The sequence below is a fragment of the Podarcis gaigeae genome, assembly GCF_964106915.1.
Source record: "Podarcis gaigeae genome assembly, chromosome: 3".
In the NCBI taxonomy this organism is placed as follows: Eukaryota; Metazoa; Chordata; class Lepidosauria; order Squamata; family Lacertidae; genus Podarcis; species Podarcis gaigeae.
Genome location: NC_139680.1, coordinates 37,565,324 through 37,580,670, shown reverse-complemented (window position 1 = coordinate 37,580,670; position 15,347 = coordinate 37,565,324). Strand labels below are relative to the sequence as shown.

At 42.6% G+C, this 15,347-nt stretch overlaps 1 protein-coding gene across 50 annotated transcripts in view; it reads right to left on the bottom strand.

Moving 5' to 3' along the window:
• RIMS1 (regulating synaptic membrane exocytosis 1) overlaps positions 1-15,347 on the bottom strand; it is a 228,382-nt gene that overhangs the window by 147,734 nt on the left and 65,301 nt on the right. For all 50 annotated transcript variants that reach the window (XM_083729767.1, XM_083729789.1, XM_083729768.1 and 47 more), the window contains exon 2: positions 529-742. In XM_083729767.1, the coding sequence (XP_083585893.1) occupies positions 529-742 (214 nt within the window). The remainder of the gene's footprint in view (positions 1-528; positions 743-15,347) is intronic.

Genomic DNA, 15,347 nt, shown 5'->3' with positions numbered 1-15,347 from the left:
AATGTGTAAAGTACAGTGGGTGGTCTCCAGTGTTGTCCTACTCAGTGTAAATCTATTGAAATGAATGAACACCACCAACTTAGGTCCATTAATTCCAAAAGGTCTGCTCTAAATATTACTTAGTTATGTATACAAGCACGTGACACTACTTTCTATAAATGTCATTGGCAACTGCACAAGAGCATATACAATTTTCAGGGTGTATAAATCAAAGTAGATTTTCTACAATACTAATGCAGAATTCCATGAGGAAAGCATTATTATAGCTTGTCACTGTGTCTGTCACAATCATTTTCAAGTGGAAAAAAAATAGGTCCCCTCTTTTATTTATTTCTGAAATTGATTTTGCACACACAAAACATGGAGCGAGGAATTCTGAAAATATATAGATTGAGCAAAACAATGAAGTTCAAGGAGTTGGGGTGTGGAAATAAGAAAAGGAAACCAATGCCAAAAAAAATCTGGACAGGTAGGATGTTCTAGCATGGAATCAAAATTGCTTTGTTTTGCATGCAGTAGAAAACTTACATTGTTTGATCGCAGAGAAACACGTCCTCCACATCTGGCACAAAACTTTGTCCGGCAGTAGGAGCATAAATGGCCACAACCATCGGCAAACTTAGTTTTGTGACAGATTCCACATGTTGGCGCATCGTCCTTGTGCTCTCCATGGTAACGGCGGGATTCCTCACCTATTTTTCGGACTTGCTCTTTGTAACTTTCAAATTGTTGGTGCAATCTTCTGTAAGGAAAAGAAGGGTTTTTTTATATAGCAAAAGCACCAAAGACAAGCTCACCCATCAAGTGCCTAGCACTTATCCACACTATGTGTGTCTACGCTATATTTGCTAAATAGAAGCATGAATAACTGCTTGTGTTGGTTTCTTTAACATAAGCCAAGCAAGCTGCTTTTTATGCAATCAATTACCAATAAAATCCTCCTGTTTCCAAAACAAATGAAGGCCACTTATAGATTTCAGAAGAGTCCCAACACTATGTATGACCAACACAGTTGTCTGTGTTTTTGTCAGGATGTAGAAACTTCAAAAAGTTATTTGATAATAGCAAATGCCATACAAAGAAAAACCCTTCCTCTTCTTAGGTAAATTTAGCTGAAGTCATTGTCCAAACTGATTATTACTTTCAATTTAATAAAACGTAGGTTCTTTCCCCTTAAAGATTTTCATAAGCGCTCTGTCATCATTTCATCCATAACATTTTCAAAGTGAAAGCTGTCACACGCACCACCAGTCTCACTCGCCACTATGACAAACAAAATTTTAAAAATGTATAGCAGAATAATACACTTTTCGATTTAACCCATTAACTGCTGTTATGGCTGAAACCAATCATAAGCTGCAAATTGCAAGCCGTCCAAAAGTTCTGGAAGAAGCACTATCATATGTGCAACTGTGGGTGAAAATATTTAAGTACAAGTGGCTGCTCTTAAAACAAAGCAATGCAGTGTGTATCTGCCCTTCTCACAGTTCCAGCCAGCCTACAAGAGCCTTGCAGTGCGGTTCAGATCTTGGGGTGGTGAGTGGTGGTGAGTTTCAAGAATGGGGAAGGCATAAAGGGCACCTTTTCCCCCCACCCCATGCTTTCCTTGTTGTGCTGCACAGTTATACAGGGTTGATAGAACCAAATATCTGCAATTTGAAATTATAAATCAGGCATAGGCAAACAGCCCTCCAGATGTCTTGGTACTACAACCCCCATCATCCCTGACCACTGGTTCTGTTAGCTAGGGATGATGGGAGCTGTAGTACCAAAACATCTGGAGGGCCGTGTTTGCCTCTGCCTGTTATAAATAATATTCTGAAGATGGGAAAGCTATCCCTCCACTTTATTTACATCTTCTTTCTCAATCCTTTTGCCCTGTTGTCATCATCTATCAGGCAGGTTTTGTTTTTTTAAGTCACTTCCTTTAATTCACAAACTTTTGCACTTCTGTACACCTAGGTAGGGCATCCCCCGTGTATCTATGCAGAAGTGCCTGCCTTATTTTTGAGAGGCTTTCTTTTTGATTAAAACAGTCGCCCAGCAGATGGCACCAGAGATTGCAATTTCACATAGCCATCATCTGTTCAGTTTTAAAGAACTGAGGTTTCCTAGAAGCAAGTGCCTTTAATTTTGTGGTAACAACGGCCTTATCTTCTGTTAAAAATCTCTCTTTATAAATGTAAGAATATTTGTGTGCATGAAATGAGTATTTGTCCGCTCAGCTTGTGACAGGAGTGTGCAAAACGACAGCTTCTGTTCACAACGAATCAGTCAGGTAACCACCATCATGTTTGGATATTCACAAGGAAACCAGATAGCCACAACCAGGCCCTAGGATCTAGTATCTGGTGCATTCCACTGGTGTACACAGAAGGAACCATCCCTAGCATTTGTTTTCCGTTTCTAATTTTATGTCAAAACCAGCCTTTCAATATAAGTCCAGCCTGGTGTAAGAGTTTCTATAGGAGGAAGAAAGACTGAATGAGATACCCGGTTTTTGTGGGGAAAGTATTTTTATAATTCTTGAGCAGAACGAAACACAGGGAGCATATGAAGAGCACAACTTCTACAATGTTTTGCATATAACAATAGTTCATATTAAGCCCACTGGTGTTTTTTGGGACTTGTTTACATAGTGAGTAAACAGTCCACACACAAAGGCTGACAGATCTGCAAATGCTTAAAAATACCTAGTTTGGTGTAATGGTTAGAGCCAACTGAACTGATGAGACTCAGGTTCAAACTGCCACTGAGCCAGTCACCATCTCCCAGGCTAACCTACCTCACAGGGTTGTTGTGAGGGGGAAAAAGCAGAGAGAACCATCTACAATCCCTCAGCACTTCCTTGGAGTAAGATGGGATGAATATATATGCATTTGACACTAATTGTTGCAGAAGCCACCAAGTCAATTTCCCTGTCCGTCCATGGAAAGATTTTGAACTCTGCTGGTGACTATTCAGCTGGAATGACAAAGCACCCTTAAGGGCACCTTGCTCCTAAAACATGTTTTGCTTGAAAATAAAAGCCCTCTTCAGGTGTTCTCTTAACACATTGCACTCTGGCTCAGGGAGGGCAGCAAGAGAACCAATGTGATGTAATGGTTAGAGTGTTGGACTAGGACCTGGGAGAACAGGGTTTGAATCCCCATTCAGCCACGATGCTCACTGGGTTACCTTGGGCCAGCCGCCATCTCTTAGCCTGACCTACCTCACAGGTTTGTTCTGCAGGTGCAATGTGGAGGAGGAGAACCATGTTCACCACTCTGAGATCACTGGAAGATAAGGTTGGTATATAAATTAATAAATAAAATAATAAGAATGGTGAATGGCCCTCTCTCACATGTTTTACTAAGCAGGGCACCAGAACACCTGAAGATGGTTTTAGTCCCATTAATTTCCAGTGCATTCAGGACAACTGATGTTATGTACCGAAGTTCTCACCCTGGGCCAGCAGGGGGATACTGTAGATAGTTATGCAAATAAGGTATCGAAAGTGACGTTCAGTGATTGGATAGTTTTAGAAAATTGTTACAGTTACATTTTATTGGAGCTCTATATAAGCAGGCTGACTGAACCCTTCAGTTCAGTTCTGTTCTGGCCTCTGAATAAACAAGAGCTGTTTGAAGAATTGCTGTGTCGTCTGATATGTTCACCCACAACTTAACAACTGATATGATGCGAGGTAACTATAAAGGTCCCTAGGAGGCCTTGTAGAAGTCTCTCTCTCTCTCTCAGCCTTACCTGCCTTACATTGCTAAGAGAAAGATGACACTCTTAAAGTGCTCTGAAAGGGCTAAAGAAGTAAAGAAGAACAATAACAATATTTCCAAATGTGCTTAGGGACTGCAGCTATTGGTTGAGCTTGAATTGTATTCATCTCAAGAGCAAAATGGTGGCACCTGTTCACTGCAACTACACTGCTGCTGGCCCTGCTATGGCATTGTGAGAGGGACTTACATGCGCAGAGCATTCCGGAATCAGGCATAATTCCAAAAGGTCCACTTCTCACAATTATTTAACAAGATATGGAAAGGATCAGCCATAGGAGGTACACAACAGGTTTACAGCAAAGTGGGTTACTGTTGAATTTCATTTTTGTACATCATCTCAAAAGCTGCAAGCGAACATACCTATTGAAAGAAAAAGGCGCTTCAAAACCCTGGTGACTCAAGAGGCACAACTGGACAATTATGAGTCAGTGATTTATGATAGCTAAAATAAAGCAAGCTAAATATGCAAGCTTCCCACTATTATTCCCAAAATGATCGCATGCAGCTGTTCAACTAGGAAGCTTCTCTCTGACCAAGCCAGCAGGAACTATTACAGCCATTCTTGTTCAGCTTGAAGCTTTTATATCTCAAAGCTGATGAAACGTTTCTGAAAGTTCCATCGCATGTGGTTTCTTTTTCCCAGGCCCAGAGACTGCCCACATTTCACTATTGATTCCAGCCACGCACTCCTTAGAAGTCTCAACTTCCGAGTTCAATGGGATTTCTTCCTTACATAAAGAATCAGAATTTGATTAAAAATAGCTGGCAGAGGAAAGATATTGCCACAGGGGAAACGACAACTCTACAAGAACCTAAGAGGCTTGAAACTGGGTTGTCTGTGCATAGAGAACCTCCTTGGTTGTGCAAGACCATTAGAAGGACCTGCTTCAGCATCTACACTCAGCTCATTGCTATCCCATACTGCAGCTGACTGCCAGCATCTAGTGTGGGGAACCAGAAATGTTTTGTAGCTCTTAGGAAGTGAGACCTGATACGCGATGTTGCAATTCAGACTGCTCCTGTTAAGGGTTCTAGCCAGCCAACCACACCTGTTTTCCAGGACACTCTATTCCATTCACCTGCCCTGGGGGAGAAAAAGATTGAGCCAACGAGCAACTATTTCTATATTGCTCATTTCCCATCACATAGTTGCCAGGTTTTTAACAAGTAATCAAGGAGAAAGGGGAGTTAAAGTCACACATCAGGGCAGCCCAACTTTTCACACCAAGTGGGCCGCAAGCAGAGCTTTCCAAACTATTCATGTTGGTGACGCACTTTTTAGACGTGCATCATTTCTCAACACAGTAATTCAGTTTTACTAGCAAACTGGAGGCTAAACTAACCCCTTTCCAGCCCCAGGAGGAGCACAGGGAGCATTCACACGACACACCTACACACTGCGGTCAGCACACTAATGTGTCACAACACACAGTTTGGAAAGCTCTGGCCGCAAGAGGACTTTGATGTGGAACCTGCAGGCTGCACACCACCTTGTCCCTTGGAAGGGGGGGGGAACAAGGCCAAAAATTGACAAACACACCCCACACCTTCATTCTGCCTTCCCAAAGCCAGCTAAGTGAGGCATCGGGCTTTGGGAAGGAGGCACAAGGCTCTGGCAGGATCCTAAACCCTCCCACCTCCTTTTTAAAGCTGGGCGAGCACTAACTGGACTTTGGGAAGAAGGCAGAAGGACTCTAGGACGCTGTCAGAGTCTTCCCACCTCCTTCCCAAAGCCCAGCCCCTCGCTTACATGGCTTAGGGAAGGTAGCAAAGGGACATGACATGAAATGCAACCCAAGGGCCCCACATTGGACCACCCTGCTCTAAATCATACAACGCCTTTGGAGTTATTATTCCATTCGGGGAGACTTGATTCCTAGCAAAATATGAGAACAAGTTTTATGAGAGAAATAAGCAATAATTTTCTGTACTGTAGGATAAAAATGGAATTGTTTACCAGTCACAGCAAGAGCCTGGATAGCCTTCTAGTCCCTGCTGGTATATATCCAAGTTTCTAGTCTGTGCTTAAAATAATGATTCCGATTATTATTTTTTAGAAGTCTGAAGATGTCAGTAGCCATATAAAAAACCCCACTAACCTAACCATCTTATGCACATTTGGTCAAAAGCGAACCTCTCACTTACTTCCTACGTGAATCCGTATCGGCCTTTAGAAAATCTTCTAGAGTCTTGATAAATTAGGACCATATAATCCTGACAACCCACAGAGAACAAACCATCAACCTACTAGGGTTGAAGGACAGGTCAGTTTCTGCACAGAATAGTTGGTTTTGGGGTCATTAGGAGGTACTCAGTGGTCTACAGGCTGCCCACCACTTTCCTGGTCCCACTTTCTAGGTTTTTAGCTGCGTGCTGAAGCATTTGCTGAGAGCAGAGGGACCCAGCGCTAAGCACACAGGACTGGCAGAGGACTCCAAGTGGACTCTCCTTCCTTGGAGAGGCTGAATGGCCATCTGTCATGGATGCTTTAGCTGAGATTCCTGCATTGCAGGGGATTGGACTAGATGACCCTTGCATCCCTTCCAACTCTAAGATTTTATGATTCCAACCCTCATTTGCACCCCGATGGTGTGTTTGTGTGTCCCTCCATTGGTCTTCCCATTCCTCTTCTGTCCACTGAATGTACAAAGTGGGAAGAAGTGCTACTGGTAGGACTCCCCACCGTCTGCCAGGCCTTCTAGGGGCAGGGCTGCATCCCAAGCAGGTCCCACTGCTGTGGTGGGACACCTTCATACCCAATGTACACCCTCCACCTCCCCCCACCTAGGTACTGTGTGCAGCAGTGATGTGAATGCAGCAATATCCTTATACAGTGGTACCTTGGGTTAAGTACCATACTTTTTGCTCTATAAGACTCACTTTTTCCCTCCTAAAAATTAAGGGGAAATGTGTGTGCGTCTTATGGAGCGAATGCAGGCTGCACAGCTATCCCAGAAGCCAGAACAACAAGAGGGATCGCTGCTTTCACTGCGCAGTGATCCCTCTTGCTGTTCTGGCTTCTGAGATTCATAATATTCTTTTTTCTTGTTTTCCTCCTCCAAAAACTAGGTGCGTCTTGTGGTCTGGTGCGTCTTATACAACGAAAAATACGGTACTTATTTCGTTCCGGAGGTCCGTACTTAACCTGAAACTGTTCTTAACCTGAAGCACCACTTTAGCTAATGGGGCCTCCTGCTGCTGCTGCGCCGCCGGAGCACAATTTCTGTTCTCATCCTGAAGCAAAGTTCTTAACCTGAAGCACTATTTCTGGGTTAGCGGAGTCTGTAACCTGAAGCGTATGTAACCTGAAGCGTATGTAACCTGAGGTACCACTGTACCAGATCGGAGTATTTGCCCACCTAACTCAATATTGTTTACTTTCATGGGCACTGGCAGTAACATCTTTCCAAGGTTTCAGGCAGAGGTCTTTCATGTCACCTGCTACTTGAGCCTTTTAAATGACGTCTAGGATTTAAACCTTTAGCATGTGATCTACCCATTATCATCATATCAGAGCGTCAAACCATCCTAAATTCCAAATATTGCCATTGGAAATGGACTGCAGAGGCAAAAGGCCACCTGCTATGCCCCTCCAGAAGGAGATACTGAATTGTTTGTTTCAACTCGGCTGAAGTTAGGCTTCAATGCTAACCAAGCAACTCCTGACCATTCTCCCCAAAAACTCTACATTGAACCATCAGAATAAAACAGGCAATACTCTTGATAACTGGATTCATCTCAGTTTAAAAGCTAATGCTTGAATGGGAAAAAGAGGAAGGTTGGGTCATATTAATGGACATAAATAATAAGCTATTAGCACTTCAAGCAACAGCAACGCAATAGCTAATTTAAAGTCCAAGAGGGGTTATAAGACTTTTTATTATGCATCTTGAAATTTGCATCTGTTTAATGCTTTTATTATCGTACCTGCTGAGGACAATTTAATAGACTGCATAATGGCCCAAGTTAACTGCCCTCAGAAAATATTTTGGTTGGTTTCCGGTGTTCCAGAGAGCTTCTGCACAATAAATGAATATGTTGAGCTTGTTTGATTAGCCCTTGTCTGAAACTCCTTTCCCCCTTCCCAGTCACAGTAACAGTAACAGCTAAAGCTTATGTAAAGCTGTTACTTGAGAGGGGCTATAAGCTCAGGGGCAGAGCATATACTCCTCATGGAAAGGGTCTCCCATTCAGTCTCTGGTATCTGCAGACAGGGCTGAGGAAGACTCCAGAGAGCTGCTGCCAGCCAGAGTGTGCGATACTGTGCTAGATGGACCAACAGCCTGACTCTGTGAAAGAATCCCCCAGTAAGGGGGGAACGTATGAACAGGGGGACAGATTCACAGACACTGCATTAAAACTTTAAAAAGTGTGTGTGTGTGTGTGTGTGTGTGCGCGCGCGCATGTGCATGAGAGAGTGGGATATATGCCCATTCAGAACCAATTCATTTCATAACAAATAACCACAACTATGACCCATGATTCTTTTCCTGGAGAATATTACAACTTCCAAACATAACTGGAAACATGAAGGAAACGGCGAGACAGTGGTGGTTAGCAAGAAATGCCAAAGTAATATGAAACCTATTTCTCAGGCAAGTGTTTGGTAAGCAGGTAAAATGGATTACAGTTTTGGGCATGGCAGCACCTAAAGGGGGAAAAGGGGGAACCCGCATCTAGGTATATCAACATATATTAACAGATCAGGGAAATATATTACAATATGGGAAGAAATGTAAACAGAATGCGACAATGAAGTAAAATAAATAAATTTTAAAATGCGTGTATGTTTTGTTATCAAATAATATAACTTAAATCTGTGTCTGTGGAAGCATTCAGGTATGCATCATACACCAATTCACATTATTTGAAAAACAGTTGACCTAATTCAATTGTTTGGCTGCAGAAACTCTTCCGCATGCAATCTCTGATGCCCCCCCCCCCCCCAATTTATTGGCATGCGGAAACCTGATTGTATTGGAACTCAAACCAGCCAATAGATTTTTTTATTTTTTATTTTTTTTACAGATGCACATCTAAATTAGTATTTTGAGGAGGTGCATTACTGACTTATCGTTTTATGTTAAAATATCATTGAGCTGGGAGTTAGCGTTCATTTAGATGTAGAAAAGCAGCTATGAACAATTTAAAATTAAAACAGCCAAAGCCAAATATAGGCCGCTAATTTCCTTTTTTTGCAACAAGCACTGTCCATAAAACCCGTCTAAAAGAAAGGGGGGGGAAACATCTGTTGGAAATTTCCTTCACAGAAGATTTATCAGGATTTAGAAGGAAAAACATTATTGTCTCCACCAGCCAATCAATGTTGAATTCTCAGTCTTCCCTCACCCCCCACCCCCATGCAATATGAGACAACAGTGTTAGCAAAATAAGAGTGCTTCAGAATGTTTGGGAATCAAGAGCACTGATTAGCTTGCGAGGAGGCAGTGATTTGTAATATAGAGAATGAGTACAAAACCACTCAGTGAACATTTTGTTGCTGGTACCGAGCCATAGTCAACTAACAGCTGCAAACAAGTGTGGAAAGAATGAACATAAACACCAGCAGTGTGGGCTTCATTTAAAAATAGTCATAGCAATCGAACCACTTGATCCCAGATAACCTTCCCCCCCACCGCTCGTTTTTGATATTTTTGTTTCTTTCCCTTGCAAAATAATTATGAATGGGACTTTGCACTCTGCTGCCATAACCAGTGAAGGAATTTGCCATTATTAACACATTGGTGGCGGCTTTTCCCTCCTCTAAGGGTGTCTCTCATCACATACCTAGTGCTTTTGCCTCTGTCAAGGCTTGCTGCGGTTTGCAAAGTCTCTAAGCTGACATAAACATACCTTTGGGATGTGGTCGTGTGTACAGTGCAGTCACATCATGAGTGCATCTAGCATACATGAATTCAACTAAACACACTAATTATTAATTATTATTATTATTATTATTATTATTATTATTATTACTACTACTACTACTTTTATCCCAGCCATGTGGCTGGGTGTCCCCAGCCACACTCCCCCCTTCTGAAAGCACTCCACCACAGGACATCTGCCACTGCAGCTTCTGCAAAAGTTCCTTCCTTCTACTAAGATCCCACCCGCCAGTTTCAGAATCCATTCCAGATATTTCCCGCTGCCTCGCCAGGATTTTCCCACCTTTGCCTGCCTCCTCCCTTGTTTTCTACCCTTTTCTAGATTCTTCCCCCTTGGGGGAAAGTGCTTTCCACCAGTTGGGGTGGAGCCTTCTAGGCTCACACATGCAGTGGAGAGATGAGGAAGGCCACTTGCCAGCCAGTGCTTACCATGGCCCCATTGTCCGGAGGAGAAGGTGGGAAAGCCTTCTCTGTTGTTGTCGTCCTCCTCCTCCTTCTCCACTGTTTCATCCAGCTCCTGCTTTCTGGCCTCAGGAAGGCACTGAGACCGAGGCAAGAAAAGCGTGTGGCACAGCCACCACACAATCAAGCAACAGCACCAGACAGAAACAGGAGAGTGAGAGCCCAACTACAGGCCGTTTGGAAGCAGACTGTACTTTATGGGCGATGTGTGGCAATTTCAACTATAGGCGATTTTCACCTTACCCGCTGGATTCAGAGTGCAACCTCTGTGTAACATGCAACTCTGCTGACACAATTCCAGACACAATGCTCCAAATATTTCATAGTTGCTGTAAGTCCCCTAAGTCTATGGATTGAAGGCACATAGTATTGCGGCTTTGCCAAGATAAACAAGTTTGGGTCTGATCAGTATTTGGACAGGAATCTCTTTATGCCACCTTGAGTTCCATGTAAATGGATCATTAACAGAAGTACCACAAAATGTTGTAGTACTCTTGCTCAGTGTTCTATTGAATCAGCCATACCCTTCTAACAAACACTCCATTCCCATCCCTCTTGCTAGTTTTCCATCCTTCTCCCAACAGTAAGTCAAAATTCTATGAGCACTGAGCACTGGGGATGTTTTGGGAGTGTTCCCTCCTCTGCATTAGGGTTCCCCCCCTAAAGTTTTTGTTTGCTTGTTTTATTTCTGCAGATCTTTGGAGATACCTCTCCCTTGTACCCTCTGAACCTTGGGGATAAAGGGAATTATGCCATACCTGTAATAACTTAGTAAATGTAAAGTTTAATAGAAACAGAAGCCATACAGGCAACTGTTTTAACACGCATTCAACCACATCTCTGCATCTGATATGTGGCAAAGTCCTTAGCACTCATCAGGGTGATACAGATAACAAAAGCTACCCGGTCATATTTCAGGGCTCCAAGTTTCTCCAAATTTTTATCCAAGTACCTGTACAAATAATCACTCTTTAAAAAAATCCACTAGCTGACTTACTGAATGAAACAGTGATTCATGTCCCCTTTATAGCTATTGATTTGGCCTCCTCAGCAGATTCGTCAATACTCTAGCCACATGCCACACAGATTTATTAAAACTAATATTTAAAAATCGGATCTCTATAACGTGTGTGCTCTATCCCCAATCTGTAACCGTATCCACAACACTTTTATTCAAGTATACGGTTTCAGTGTTATGACAGAAGAAAACTCCTATCATAATAATACGAGTTGGGAACTCTGTGGATCTTGAATTGAAAAAGTAGGATGAAGCTAGTGAAAGTGGATACACAATCTGAACCTCTAGATCAGAGATGAAAAGCTTCTGCTTGAGGGCTAAATGTAGGCTTCCAGGCATCCATATTTTCTACACAGAGGATAGAGGCGTGAGTGTAAAAAGACTAGCCTGCTGTACAAAAGCAACATTCACATTTGTTGCTCTGCCTATTTGCCTTTGGCTCCACCCAACAAAAATGATGAAATAACTTCCCTTTGCTAGAAGTACTAAGACTCCTGCCTTTACATGACTAACAGGGCGATCCCTTGTGCTTGCTGAACTCTGCATCTTCCAGCTAAAGCCACAGTGCTCAGGACGCATTCTACAGAAGGTACCCTTCACGTCTAGAGTCAGGCCTTGCTGCCCTCAGTCCCAGCTTGGTAGCTTTTAACTGTGGCAAAAACAATTATTTCTAGCCACTCTGATACCGACATTATCTCATAGTCATGGGTTACACTACATTTTTCAGATCTGCAGATGTGCAAATAGTGGGATTTTCTTTAATGCTTTATCCACAATAAAAATGTAAAACTCTATTAATGTGAGGAGAATCGGCTTCCAAATAATGAAGCAGCTGTGATTTTAAAAGGAAACACAAACACACACACACCCCACAAGCTTACCCCCGACTACTGAATACTTGCAAAGAAGGTGTTGCATCACTGACAGAAGATACTTGAGATTGGGCTTAATCAAAACACTGGAGGGAGTTCTGCAGCTGCCTCCCTAAATGGACCAGAGATGCTACGTGGTGGAAGGAAGGAACTAGTTACAAAATGTGTTCCTGCTTTATCTGATGGCAACCACACATTTACAGTAACATCCACCTTAGGAATGTAAGAAGAGCCCTTCTAGATCAGATCAAAGGCACATCTTATCCAGCATTGTGTTCTCACAGTGGCCAACCAGATGCCTATGGGAAGCCCAAAAGCAGGTTCTGAGCACAATAGCCCTCTCTCCAATCATAATCCCCAACAACTGGCATTCAAAGGTATACTGGTGAAATTTTGCACATGGGTTCAATAAGGTCCAAAAAATCACTAATGTCAGTATATCACAACTCCAGTTGGTAATGGAACAGAGGGCAAAAGGTGATCTCTCTGTAGAAACCAAGGTGCAGATAGCATACAGAGAATCAACTCAAACATCTTGTAAATCCTTTGTCAAAGAGAACATGCAGTCAACATTATTTCTTCCTGTCCATTATAATGCTCTATATTTTCACTCCTCAGTTATTACTTGGTATCCAAGTGCCTGGAGAGCCACATATGAAAGTGAGATGAAACACTATCTCACATCCATGCTCTTTATGTTTTCTGAAATAAAAAGGAGTCTTTTCATTCTGGTTAAACACACACACACAAACGCTTGGCACTGACAAAGATTAAATGAAAAGAAGGTGAAACTGGGTGATAAATTCAAAGCGCTTCCACCCAGCCTGTGTAAATCTACATTTTTGGCACAAGGCATATGGTAAACACCAGGTCTTTGCGACTAGAAACATAAAACGCTAATGCTGTTTGTTTTACCTTCAGCACCAAGGCATACCTCTTCGCTCTTTTTGACTCTGTCTCTTCCTGGCCCCATAACACCTCCTGGTGCGAAACCTTTTCCTGCTTTGCACATGTCCTGATTATAACCACCATATGGTTGTTACAATTTCTGTAGCTTTGCTCTGCTTTACAGGCCACTGTGCTTTGCCATATCTTTGCTGCTCACCTTGTCTTACCATCTGATACCCATCATCTGTTTAGCACATTGCAAGCCAAGAGCATTTACTTTCTTCGCTCTAAATGCGGACTTGAAACAGCAGTCGCTGTTTTCTTTGGAGGCCCGTGTGGAGTACTCTAGCACTCAGAAGGCAGAAGACTACGCTGCAGAATGAAAGGTGCTCTCAGGTCACAGCAATCTGCCTCATACAAATGGGTAGGACAACAGTCCTCCTAGCTGAGTACTGTCTACATAAGAGGTGGAGAACATCAGGTGGAGAACCAGGAGGTCAAATGTAGCCTCTCACGTGGTCACACCTACCCCCCCCCCTTAAATGTTGGCTGGAATGTGCCACTGATCTCTAATAAAGCCTCTTGGCTGCCTGGAGGATAGAAAGAACTGCCTAAGTTTGTGTAGAAGCTAGCCTACAGCACAAAGGTAAAATTTACATTCGTCACTCCACTCGCTTTTGCCTCTGGTGCTGCCCACTAGTGGTATGTTTCCACTGAAAGGTTGACCAGAAGGGACTACAGTCCAGTCCTCAGAGGGGGAAAAACCTCCCTATCCCTTATCTACATCAACTGACAATGAAGCCTCATGGTTTCAGAGTAGGGTCCTTACAGCCCTAACAGAAGAGGTCAGGAATTGAACCTGAGACCTTTCATGAGGTCCACCACTGACGAGCAGCTCTCCCCTTTAGTGGTATTCAACATGATAAAAAAGAGGAAAAGAACCTAAGACATACTTTCCAACATTTCTCAAATGAAAATAGGGATGTCCTATTCCATCATCATCATTACTACTACTACCGCTGCTACTACTACTACTACTACTACTACTATTATTATTATTATTATTATTGCCTGCCCATCTAACTGAGTGGCTCAAGCCACTCTGGGCAGATTCCAACATATATAAAAACATAATAAAACATTAAACATTTTAAAACTTCCCTATACAGGGCTGCCTTCAGATGGCTCAGGGAGCAGATAACTCCATACCCACCAACATTTCTCCAATGAAAATAGGGACGTCCTAAGGGGGGGAAAGACATTCTGGGATCAAATCAGAGACTGGGCTTCTGTAAATCCTGGAAAATCCTGGAAAATAGGGACAGTTGGAGGGTCTGAGCAGAGTCCATCTACTTCAGCATCCTATTCTCACCAGAAACCTGTGGGAAACTTGCAAGCGGGACCCGAACCCAAGACCCCTCTCCCCTCCTGTGGTTTCCAGCAACTAGTATTCAGAAGCATTACTGCCAAGGAGGCAGAGCACAGCCATCTTGAAAGAAAGGAATGGAAGAAACAAAATCCATTGAGTTCTGGGTGTTGGTCCCACATGCATTAGTGGTAATTACAGGGGTTTTTTCCCCTTTAAGGTAATGGGTAAATTTACACTATGCTACATCCTTATGATATTTTGCATTTGGACTACAAAAGGGAAGCACAATAAGATATTTACCGGGTTCCCTTTCATCGAATGCTTATTGCATTTGTTGTAGGGCTGTATTCAGGCATGTAAAATAGTCTCTGCAGCCTGAGGGGTCATATCATGTCCCACCCAGTCTTAAAGCTGCTACTGTCTTGGCTGGCTAGCTGCTGGCATTACTATTAAATATATTTTTGGCTTCACTCCTTTTTGACCCATCCTGGGCTTAATGGTTACTTTTCAGTTAGTTCATCCATTTTGACACTGAGGCTGTTTGGTGACGCAAAGGACAATGGGACTCAAAGAAACTGCTGCTTGTAACAACTGCCATTTGAGATCCTACAAACAAACAAAAATAAGAGCAGGAACAAGTCCCTTCCAGAACAATGGCTTCACTTTCTTGGTTGTTGAAAAGAGGCTACGACACAGCAGATCACTGAATGCTGAGCAGCGACCAAGAGAGAACTGAAGAGGCTGCCCTCTGCCATTCATTCATTCATTCATTCATTCATTCATTCATTCATTTTATTTGTATGCAGCTTTTCCTCTGCCATTCATTCATTCATTCATTCATTCCTTTTATTTATATGCCGCTTTTCCACACACACAAAAATACTCAAAGAGAACAGGGGTACATTTCAAATAAACAGTTAAAAAAATAACACAGCAAAACAGTAACATAATAACATAAAAAGCACATTTCAAAACTATAAATATAACAAGATTCCATAAACAGCAGGCAATACCTAACAGCAGAAATAACAGTAGAGTTTCAGAGTTTCACCTTAGTCCTAGAAATACTTCTCCCATGCT